The following is a 12,130-nucleotide window of genomic DNA, read 5'->3' as shown; positions in this document are numbered from 1 at the left end:
GTACACTTTTAGTTTTGTGAAAAATCTTTTATCAGGGACTTTAACGATGATGTCACACGAGGGGAGAATAGGATATGGCTGCTAATTGGGGATGGGAGTCCTGATCTGAGGTTAACTCACACCTGATCGGAGTGTTGCAGCGAGCACACAAACTTCATGCCCTCTGCTAATTTAAATGATAGCAGCAAGCAGCTCAGCGCTAAGCATGCTGCTGAGCGGCTGCACATATCAGCAAGTTTGTGTGAAGCTAACTCGGTTGAAAGCCAGTCTGCCTCCATTAACAAAAATAAAAATACCTGGAAAAACTCAGCAGGTCTGGCAGCATCTGTGGAGAAGAGCACAGTTAACGTTTCGAGTTAAAAGTGAGGTACATTCTGGGTGCAGCAGGTGTCAAAAGTGGCTGGAGAAAAGTCTCCGAGCAGAAAGAAAGTGGCACAACAGGCCAGAGAGTTGGCCCCAACATTCTCCAATGCTGGAGGTGGACAGCTGGAGGTCCCCCAGTCAGACACTAAGAAGGCAGTGGGAGCAAATAGCCACTTATCCTTACGTTCATATAATCTTTCCTTTTAGCTTGATATACTTTCTCTTCCCTCATTTGTTGACCAAGGTTGTTTCACTGCACAAGTGGAATTCTTGGGGGGAATTTTCCGTTTTTGAAACCAAGTGCGGTGGTGGGGGTGTTCCGCAACATGTATCCTGCTGCTTGGATGGGGGGAAATCATGTCCGAATCCGTGCTTTAAGCTAATTAATTATGCACAGGCAAGTATCTCTCCGAATCACCTGGCAGTTCGGGAGCTGATTCGTCCACCCCACAGTTACCTGGTATGGGCATCATATTAAAACACCACTGGAGCACACACATCTCACTCTCTGTAGCCCAGCTGTCTCCAGGACACCGACAGAGATATCTGAAAGCCACAAGAATAAAACAGCACATTGCTTCAGCCACTCCATGGCCGCACACCCTGGTGGGCACCATCAAGACATAGGCGAAAGGGAGATGAGGCACCTTGACCTCCCTCAAGGTGCACGTTTTCCTCGAGGAGTCATGGCTCAGCCCTCAGGCGCCCGCAGGAAGGATGAGTGTCAGCCAGACATCCTAGAGGCCTTGTCTCCAAGGGTGTCCAGCCACTCAGAGTCCCCTCTGCCCGTGAGCCCATCCACTCCAGCAGCTCAGGCCTCGGAGGGTGCATCTGTCCCTTAGCAAGAGACCCTTATAAGGCCAGGGCCCTCCAGGCCTCGGTCCACCAGAGGGCGTCCGTCAAGACATCAGGACGTAGCAGTCAGCGGGCTGCCTCCACCTCTGCTGAGGATGCTGGGGCTGCATCCAGGCATAGTGGTAGGGTTAGGAAAATTAAGAAATGCTCAAATCACTTTTAGCTGCAGGTGCTACCATTGTAAAAATTGCACTTTTGTAAATACATTTGATTTTTATGTGAATGGCTTTGTAAACTGAAGGCCTTGTGATTATGTACATGTAAATCCTCTTATTTCGAGGTTTATCCATCCTCTCACTCAGTGACAGTCTCTCTTTGTGAGATTCACATTCATGTGATGCCACCCTCAGTGAAGATAGTCTCCGGACCTTGTGTGATGTCAGGGGGATATGTTAAAACCTTTATTAGAAGTGTGTGATTTATGCACTTCTAACCCCTCCTTGTTTAAGAAGGGAGTGAGGCAAAAGACGGGAAATTACAGGCCGATTAGCCTGACCTCGGTCGTTGGTAAGATTTTAGAGTCCATTATTAAGGATGAGATTTCAGAATACTTGGAAGTGCATGGTAAAATAGGGCAAAGTCAGCATGGTTTCATCAAGGGGAGGTCATGCCTGACAAATCTGTTAGAATTCTTTGAGGAGGTAACGAGTAGGTTAGACAAAGGAGAGCCAATGGATGTTATCTACTTGGGCTTCCAGAAGGCCTTTGACAAGGTGCCACACAGGAGGCTGCTCAGTAAGATAAGAGCCCATGGTGTTAGAGGCAAGGTAATAGCATGGGTAGAAGATTGGCTGTTTGGCAGGAGGCGGAGAGTGGGGATAAGGGGGTCCTTCTCAGGATGGCGGCCGGTGACTAGTGGAGTTCCACAGGGGTCAGTGTTGGAACCACAACTTTTCACTTTATACATTAATGATCTAGATGAAGGAACTGAGGGCATCCTGGCTAAGTTTGCAGATGATACAAAGATAGGTGGAGGGACAGGTAGTATTGAGGAGGCGGGGAGGCTGCAGAAGGATTTGGACAGGTTAGGAGAATGGGCAAAGAAGTAGCAGATGGAATACAACGTGGGGAAGTGTGAGGTCATGCACTTTGTTAGGAAGAATAGTGGCATAGACTATTTTCTAAATGGGGAGAGAATTCAGAAATCTGGAGTGCAAAGAGACTTGGGAGTCCTAGTCCAGGATTCTCTTAAGGTTAACTTGCAGGTTGAGTCGGTAGTTAGGAAGGCAAATGCAATATTGGCATTTATTTCAAGAGGACTAGAATATAAAAGCAGGGATGTGCTGCTGAGGCTTTATAAGGCTCTGGTCAGACCACATTTAGAATATTGTGAGCAATTTTGGGCCCCGTATCTCAGGAAGGATGTGCGGGCCCTGGAGAGGGTCCAGAGAAGGTTCACGAGAACGATCCCAGGAATGAAAGGCTTAACATATGAGGAACGTTTGAGGACTCTGGGTCTATACTCGATGGAGTTTAGAAGGATGAGGGGGGATCTGATTGAAACTTACAGAATACTGAAAGGCCTGGATAGAGTGGATGTGGGGAAGATGTTTCCATTAGTAGGAGAGACTAGGACCCGAGGGTACAGCCTCAGAGTAAAGGGAAGACCTTTTAGAACAGAGATGAGGAGAAACTTCTTTAGCCAGAGTGGTGAATCTATGGAATTCATTGCCACAGAAGGCTGCGGAGGCCAGGTCATTGAGTGTATTTAAGACCGAGATAGATAGGTTCTTGATTGGTAAGGGGATCAAAGGTTATGGGGAGAAGGCAGGAGAATGGAGTTGAGAAACTTATCAGCCATGATTGAATGGCGGAGCAGATTTGATGGGATGAATGGCCTAATTTCTGCTCCGATGTCTTATGGTCTTATGGTCTCACGGAAGACCATTGTGTGAGGGCAGCACATCAGGCTTGATTGCTTGGCAGCACTTGTGTGTCCTAAGTGGTGGTGGAAAAGTTTCACCTCTCACTTCTCAGAGCGAGCGCATATAGAGGCACCGCAGGCCTTTGTGGAAATCAAAGGCTGGTGAATCGTGAGGCTAGAAGGTGCAAATGTGAATGCTGGACTCATACTCAAACCAATTGGTTGGAATTCCCATGAGATGAAAGGGAATGGCATTGAGGGTCAGGAGGACTGTGGCCCTCTCACACTTGCCTTCAATTTACTCCTTCTGGAATCTGGTAGCAATTAAAGTGTCACATGCATGTCTCCCACGTCTTGCTTCCTCTACGGCATCGTCACATTCAAAGTGACCCTCATTCCCCTCTTGATGTTCCTGGGCCTCCTGATCTTCACTCTCTAAAGATCGCTCAGCCACCTCCATTTCACTCCCTGGCAAGGGATCACCTCTTTACATTGCCAGGTTGTGAAGGGCACAACACACAACGATGATACATGAAACCCTTTCTGGGGTGTACTGTAGTGTGCCACCTGAGTAGTCCATACATCCCAAATGCATCTTCAGAATGCCAATGGTCTTCTCGATTAGGCACTGCGTGGAGCTGTAAGCTGCATTGTATCTCTCCTCTGAAGCACTCTGAGGAAGACGCATGGGTGTCATGAGCCAGCGTTTCAGGGGGTACCCCTTATCCCCATCAGCCATCCCTGTAGACACTTAGGCCCTTTGAATATCTAAGGCACCTAGGAGTGACTCAAGATGTAGGAGTCATGGCAACTCCCAGGGCACCTGGCACAGACGTGCAGTATATGCTCCCGGTGATCACACACTGGTTATACATTGATGGAATGAAAGCCTTTGCGGTTTATAAACATTAGGGCTTGCTGCCACGGAGCACTTAAAGTCACATGGATACAATCAATTGCACCCTGCCCTCTTGGGAAGCCTGAGATAGCAGCGAAATTGGTAAATCTCACAGCCTGGGTATCTTCGTCCAGAGTAAACCTCACATAGTGACGTGCCTTGCTTTAAAAGGCATCTGTGATGACCTTTATGCATCTATGTGTTGCAGACTGCGAAATGCCACACAGGTCCCCTGTGGCTCCCTGGAAAGACCCACAGGCAAAGAAATTGAGTGTGGCGGTCACCTTTAAAGTCACTGGCAAGGGATAGCTTCCCACTCCATGGGGCATCAGGTCTTCACGAAGAATGTGGCACATGTGATCTACCATAGCTTTGGACAAGTGCAGATGTGCCCGGCATTGTCTCTCACCCATTTGTAAATGGTCTGATGATTCACCTCCGTTGTCTGGGTCTGTCCTCTTGACCATCTTCTAACTGTTCTGGTTCCCTTGAGCCTAGACATCAGGTGGGCCCTCCTGGTGGAGCTGCACTCTCCATCACCTCTCCCTCCTTCACCCCCTCCATTGCATTAGGGCCCTCAATAAAAGCATTACCTCCTCTCTCTGAAATGAAATATTGAAGACATTAATAAGTAACAAGTCCAGATATTGAAGCTCACAATCTGTAATAACTGGAATGGTCTATAGTAGTTTACACACAATCATATGAAATAAAAGCAGAAGTAGGCCATTTGGCCCCTTGAGTCTGCTCCGCCATTCAATAATATCATGGCTGATCTGTTTGTGCTTCGAGTTCTTTATTCCCATCTACCACCCGAGAACTTTTGATTCCCTTGCCGAACAAGAATCTAACTATCCTCTGGGACACCCTGGTCCACTCCTCCATCACCCCCTACACCTCAACCCCCTCCCACGGCACCTTCCCATGCAACCGCAGAAGGTGCAACACCTGCCCCTTTACTTCCCCCCTCCTCACTGTCCAAGGGCCCAAACACTCCTTTCAAGTGAAGCAGCATTTCACTTGCACTTCCCTCAATTTAGTCTACTGCATTCGCAGCTCCCAATGCGGTTTCCTTTACATTGGAGAGACCAAACGCAGACTGGGTGACCGCTTTGCAGAACACCTTCAGTCTGTCCGCAAGCATGACCCAGACCTCCCTGTCGCTTGCCATTTCAACACTCCACCCTGCTCTCATGCTCACATGTCCATCCTTGGCCTGCTGCATTGTTCCAGTGAAGCTCAACGCAAACTGGAGGAACAGCACCTTATCTTCCAACTAGGCACTTTACAGCCTTCCGGACTGATTATTGAGTTCAACAATTTTAGATCATGAACTTTCTCCACCATCCCCACCCCCTTTCCGTTCCCCCTTTTTTTCCAATAATTTATATAGATTTTTCTTTTCCCACCTATTTCGATTATTTTTAAATGTATTTCCATCCATTGTTTTATCTCTGCCTTTTAGCCTATTTCGATCCCTTCCTCCTATCCCACCCCCACTAGGGCTATCTGTACTTTGCTCGTCCTGCTTTCTACCCTTAATGTCACCTATTATCACATTCCTTAGATAATATCACCACCTTCAGCACCTCTTTTTCCTTTTGTCTATGTCATCTTTTGGTTATCTCCACCTATCACTGGCCCTCTATCCAGCTCTACCTGTCCCACCCCCGCTTAAACCAGCTTATATTTCACCGCTTTTCTATTTTTCCTTAGTTCTGTTGAAGAGTCATACGGACTCAAAATGTTAACTGTGTTCCTCTCCGCAGATGCTGTCAGACCTGGTGAGTTTTTCCAGGTATTTTTGTTTTTGTTAAGAATCTATCTACCTCTGCCTTAAAAATATTCAATGACCCCGCCTCCACCGCCTTCTAAGGCAGAAAGATCCAAAGTCGCACAACCCTCTGAGAGAAAAAAATCCTCCTCATCTCTGCCCTAAAAAGGTGACCTCTAATTTTAAAACAGTGCCCTCTAGTCCAGGACTCACCCACTAGAGGAAACATCCTTTCCACATCGACCTTGTCAAGACCATTCAGGACCTTGTATTCTTCAATCAAGTCACCACTCACTCTTCTAAACTCCAGTGGAAACAAGCCCAATCTGTCCAACCTTTCCCCATAAGATAACCCACTCATTCCAGGTATAAATCTAGTAAACCTCCTTTGTGCCACTTCCAATGCCTTTACATTCTTCCTTCAATAAGGAGACCAAAACTGCATATAGTATTTGAGACGTGGTCTCACCAATGCCCTGTATAACTGAAGCATAACATCCTTACTTTTATGTTCAATTCCTCTCGTAATACAATGTAACATTCCGTTAGCCTTCTTTATTACGTGCTGTACCTGCATACTAACTTTTTGTTACTCATGCACAAGAATACCTAGACCTCGCTGCACCTCTGAATTCTGCAGTGTTCTTTTTTTAAGTAATACTCTGCTTTTTTATTCTTCCTGCCAAAGCAAACAACTTCACATTTTCCCACATTGTACTCCATCTGCCAGATTTTTGCTCATTCACTCAACCTATCTATATCCATCTACAACCTCCTCATGTCCTCTTCACAACATACTTTCCTACTTGTCTTTGTATTGTATGTAAATTTACCTGCCAAGCCTCTGTGCCCCTCATCTAAGTTGTTGATGTAAATTGTAAAAAGTTGAGGCCCCAGCACAGACCCCTATGGGACCCCACTAGTCACACTCTGCTGTTCAGACAAAGACCCATTTATGCATACTCTTTGTTTTCTGCCATCCAATCAATCCTCAGTCCAGGCTAATATGTTACCCCCTACATAATGAACTTTTATTTTCCACAATAACCTTTGATGTGGCACCTTATCAAATGCCTTCTGGAAATCTAAGTACAGTACGTCTACAGGCTCCCCTTTATCCACAGGGCATGTTGCTCCTTCAAAGAACTGTAACAAATTGGTTAAACATGATCTCCCTTTCACAAAACCATGCTGACTCTTCCCAATTACCTTGTGTTTTTCTAGGTGACCAGCTACAAACTCTTTAATGATTGACTCTAACACTTTCCCCACGACAGATGTCAAGCTAACTGGCCTATAGTTTCCTGTTTTCTGCCTCCCTCCCTTCTTGAATAGGGAGGTTATATTTGCTACTTTCCAGTCTGGTAGAAACTTTCCAGAAACTAGGGAATTTTGGAAAATTAACACCAATTAACTACCTCATTAGCCACCTCTTTTAAGACTCTCGGAAGAAGTCCATCTTGACTCAGCCCATAGCTCCATCAATTTGCTCAATACTGCTTCCCCAGTGATTATAAGTTTACCAAGTGCCCCTTTCCTTCCACCTATTGATTTACAGCTATTACTGGAATGTTTTTTATATCCTCTATGATGAAGACAGAAGCAAAATATTTGTTTATTTCATCCACCATTTCCTTATTATCTATTATTAACTCCCCATTCTCACTCTCTAGAGGAGCAACACTCACTTTATTTACTCTTTTTCTTTTTAAATGCCAGTAGAAACACTCGCTATCCATCCATTTTTACATTTCTAGCTAGCTTCCTGTCATACTCTAATTTCTTTCGACTGATTAACCTTTCAGTCACATTCTGCTGTTCATTATATTCTGATTTCCGCCCCACTTGCATTGTCGCTGATGCTACATTGTCTTTGAGTCACTACCGCCCACATTGAGGTGACAAAAATGCCATCCCAGAAACATTACATCTGAATCGCTGATTGCTATGAGAAGGTTTGAATGACGAGTGCTACCTAACCTGGCTCATGCTCCAATCTCTGATCTGGCATCCTAATGAACAATATGTTGCTGATGATTAATGAAAGGATGACTTTTTCCAGTCAGGAATGCAAATTCCGGAGAGCAATTGCATGGCCTCTATTAATGCGATGCCATACATGGCGCAGCTGTGACTCCTTACCGAATGCCTGCATTCCCAAATTTCACATTCCAATGTGTTAATGCTGTTATGCTGGAAATGTGCTGTTAAGCCATTGACTTCTGAGTATCCCTGTTACAGCACTGAGAAAGACTTTGGATTCTAATGGCTTTCTTCACAAGGAGGTCTTCCTCATTTCTCTCTAACAGACTCCAGCTCACTCTTGCAGCACCAACCAGTTTGAGGCTGTCCCCAGAAAAGACACCTTCATCCAGCAGTGCACAACTCCCACACAGCCTCAGAAGCCTCCCATTCAGAATCGCTTCTATTTTCACTTTTTAACTGCACCATACCTCCAGTAGAGCAAGATGGTGGCTCTGCACTAATATTTCAAAACAAGATTCAACACTCCCCCCTCACTGTCCATGTACCAGAAATCTACCTGGAACCTCGCCTCGAGGCTGTGTGCACTGTCACCTACTGAGGTGAATCCCCTCCCACTACCCACCCCCCCCCCCAACCAATTTTATTATGTTTTCCCCAAATTCAGGCGGCAGAGGCCTCCCATTACCACTACCATACCATCTGCAGGCCAGAGAAAGAGACAATCAAGCCTATGGACAACGACTGTGAAAACTCCCTGCATACCAAGCCATGCATTATTCCTATTGAGCACACAGCCCTTGCCCCTCCCTGGAGCGGTGGTACACTCTGCTCCCAATGATTACTCCTGCAGTGAGCCCACTGCACCCCATCACTGTCTTCACTCTCTGACTGTTGACTGTGAGGTCCACAGAGCCCCAGGATTGTCTCTGCTCTCTGACTCCTGACCACAAGCTCCAAACCAAGATTTTGCCTTTCACTGAGTTCCCCATTGCCCTCAGGACTGAATATGACACTGTCCCCTTTCGAAACCACACCCCACCCCCCGACCCCACTTATGAATTTGCATGGGACACATCCCTCTTTTAGCACACTAACAAACACCCTCTCCTTTCCTATTCAATAGTCTGTGTGTATCCTTTCCCATTCATGCATGTGGTACCTCTTTCAAGCCCTTGTTTCTCATCGTTTCAGTTACCCTCGTCGAGCTCCAGCTTCCTACCCTCGGCCTACTCTTTGCCTCCCAGTGTTCCCCCTCCTTGCAAAGCCTTCCTGCCCCTTTGCTTTTCATTGTACCCCCTTTCCCACCCAACCCCTTTCAAAGCCTTCCATCGCCATCGCTCCCCATGTGTTCACCCTTCCCCATCCCCCAACCCACACCCAGCAACCCCCCAAACTCTTCCCCAATTGAAATGCTGGTTTCTGAATACTCAACCCTGTATGAGTACCGATGCTCAATGCTGTCCTTTTGGACAATGATGACACCCATTGGGAGAAGGCCACCCATACAATCCCTCCCCGGTCACAATACCAGTCAGCGTCTGAAAGTTAAACCCTGCCTGAGCACCACTGTACAGCACTGTCCTTGTGACTACAGTGGCAACCTCCAGGAGTCATCAACCCTATGCCCCAGCAGCATGGTGTTCCACTGGCATCGCAAGATGACCGGAACAGCGGTGTTGAAGGTAGCCTGTTTATGTCACACTCGAAGTCCCAAGCAAAGTGAGGTCTGAGCTGTGCACGCCACCCTTTCCCAAATGAGATTCCGACCGATGTGATTTCCCGCTGGAGTGGAAGGCGGTCCGCGATTCTGGTGAGAAGCTAATTTAATGAGCATTCATATGATGGTAATGAATGCAAATTACATTCACACTGTTACTCAGCAGGATGCCTGACCTGTCATTAACCCACCATCAGGAGAATTGCAAACTATTTTTAAGCTGGTGGGTTTCTGATTTTTTGGCTCCTGCTAGACTCCCTTTTCCTGCCCACCATGCAACCCTCCCATGGATGTGGTAATCTGAGGTGTAACACACCTGTGAGCAGATTGACCACATGACTGTATGACCCAATAGCTGTGTAGCACAGGCTACAATGTTAATGTTAGTCTACAGTAGGACCTGGTTGGAGAAGCACACATCTTGTTAATGCTCTGTTGCCTGTATCTACAGTATAATGTTATTAGCTCACCTGCCAACAAATAATTGTACAACCGATTTGCAAGCAAAGTGACCCCACTGTAGAAAATAACAGTGGGTGGGTTGGGAAAATTGCCCCCCTTGTCTTTTAGAGAATGTTCTGCTTTTGTACTGTACCTAAAACTTACTTCAAAATATCCCATTGTTTGGTTGTGAGTTTACAGCCAGCCCAGTTTATTGCTGTCAATTTAGTTTGCATTTATTCAAAGTTCTTACTTAAATTTAAAACTATGATTGTGATCTTGCTCCTCCTACTCAATCCTAATATCGAATGTAATTACACCATAAATTTCACCCACCCCCTTATGTGCCAGAGTGTCTCTAACTCACGCTCCAACTCAGCGATTCTGATCCAGAGTGAGTCAAGGCAGTAACATTTCCTACAGGTGTGGTCAGCCAGGACAGTCTCACTGGTCTCCATCGTAACCGATTGCAGCAAAACACAATTGGTTTGTCTGACCAGCAGAATCCATGTCAAAGAATTTATTTCAACCAATATTTCCTAATCTCATCTCCTGTTCCTTGTTTATTTTCAGGAGTGGGGATCACTATGGTCCTTGTGATGACATTTGCCAACATTTCCTACACCTGCATCATCGCCTACAGCCTGTACTACATGTCTGCTTCCCTCCAATCCCCCCTGCCGTGGGCAGACTGCTTCAGTTGGTGGGGTGCAGGTGAAACATGCAGCAGGACTCCCAAAGGTACTGTCTTCACTTCTTTTGGGTGAAATATAGAAACCGACTGTTCATTTTATATTCTGTCAGTCTGATGAGAGAGAAAAATGGACAATAGTTTCAATGACCATCTTCATTGTGATCAGACAACAGAAATACTGGGATAGAAATCAGCTGCAGGAACCATGCCATTGAGTCACTGGGATTGTAGGATAATCAGTTTGAACAGTGGATATGTATGAAGAAAATAATTAATCTTCCAAAGTGTTGTTTATGAGAAAAATAAAAGAAAATGAGTCTCTTTCTTCGTTGCCGCTCAGCTGTCCACCTGTTCTATCATTCTTTCTTGCGCTCTCTTTCTATCGGTCCCTTGTCTCTCTCTCTCTCGCTCTGTATTTGTGCCTCACATCGATTCTCTTGTCAGTGTTTCCCTGTATTTGTGTCCCACATTGATTCTCTTGTCTGTGCATCTCTGTATTTGTGTCTCACATCGATTCTCTTGTCTGCGTATCTCTGTATTTGTGTCTCACATCGATTCTCTTGTCTGCGTATCTCTGTATTTGTGTCTCACATCGATTCTCTTGTCTGTGTTTCTCTGTATTTGTGTCTCACATCGATTCTCTTGTCTGCGTATCTCTGTATTTGTGTCTCACATCGATTCTCTTGTCTGCGTATCTCTGTATTTGTGTCCCACATTGATTCTCTTGTCTGTGCATCTCTGTATTTGTGTCTCACATCGATTCTCTTGTCTGCGTATCTCTGTATTTGTGTCTCACATTGATTCTCTTGTCTGTTTCTCTGCAATTGCACAGGAATCTTTTTCTCCCTTTTTCGCACCATGTGAGTTTTTCCCTAAAATTCCCCATCCTCTGTATATTTCTCACTCTGTCAGCCTCTCACAAACTCTCTCCCTTTGTGTTGAATTTATTGCAGTCTTGTCCCTTTCCTTTTCTTCACAACTCCCACAGAGACTCAGGATTACAAATATTTATTGCTAAGTTATTGAAGTTGAATTCACAGAATCAGACAGTGCAGAAGAGGCTCTTCAGCCCATCGAGTCTGCAGCGACATGAGAGAAGCACCTGACTGACCTACCTAATCCAATTTATCAACACTTGGCCCATAGCCTTGAATGTTATAACATGCCAAGTGCTCATCCAGGTACTTTTTAAAGGATGTGAGGTGACCTGCCTTCACCACCCTCCCAGGCAGTGCATTCCAGACCGTCACCACCCTCTGGGTAAAAACGTTTTTCCTCATATCCCCCCTAAACCTCTTGCCCCTCACCTTGAACCTGTGTCCCCTCGTGGCTGACTCTTTAACTAAGAGGAACAGCTGCTCCCTATCCACCCTGTCCATGTCCCTCATAATCTTGTACACCTCGATAAGGTCGACCCTTAGTCTTCTCTTCTCCAGTGAAAACAACCCAAGTCTATCCAACCTCTCTTCATAACTTAAATGTTTCATCCCAGGCAACGTCCTGGTGAATCTCCTCTGCACCCCCTCCAGTGCAACCAC

General features: G+C 45.9%; 2 protein-coding genes across 8 annotated transcripts in view; one reads left to right on the top strand and one right to left on the bottom strand.

Annotated features, from left to right (window-relative positions):
• Positions 1-12,130, bottom strand: part of LOC144683854 (sodium- and chloride-dependent neutral and basic amino acid transporter B(0+)-like) — a 453,756-nt gene that overhangs the window by 149,805 nt on the left and 291,821 nt on the right. The window lies entirely within an intron of this gene.
• Positions 10,495-12,130, top strand: part of LOC144683856 (sodium- and chloride-dependent neutral and basic amino acid transporter B(0+)-like) — a 435,158-nt gene continuing 433,522 nt past the window's right edge. The window contains exon 1 of the mRNA XM_078547362.1: positions 10,495-10,639. Within this exon, the coding sequence (XP_078403488.1) occupies positions 10,498-10,639 (142 nt within the window). The 5' untranslated portion in view covers positions 10,495-10,497. The remainder of the gene's footprint in view (positions 10,640-12,130) is intronic.

This window comes from Cetorhinus maximus, chromosome 8 (genome assembly GCF_964194155.1).
Source record: "Cetorhinus maximus chromosome 8, sCetMax3.hap1.1, whole genome shotgun sequence".
Classification (NCBI taxonomy): domain Eukaryota; kingdom Metazoa; phylum Chordata; class Chondrichthyes; order Lamniformes; family Cetorhinidae; genus Cetorhinus; species Cetorhinus maximus.
This window is presented reverse-complemented; position numbering and strand designations above follow the sequence as displayed.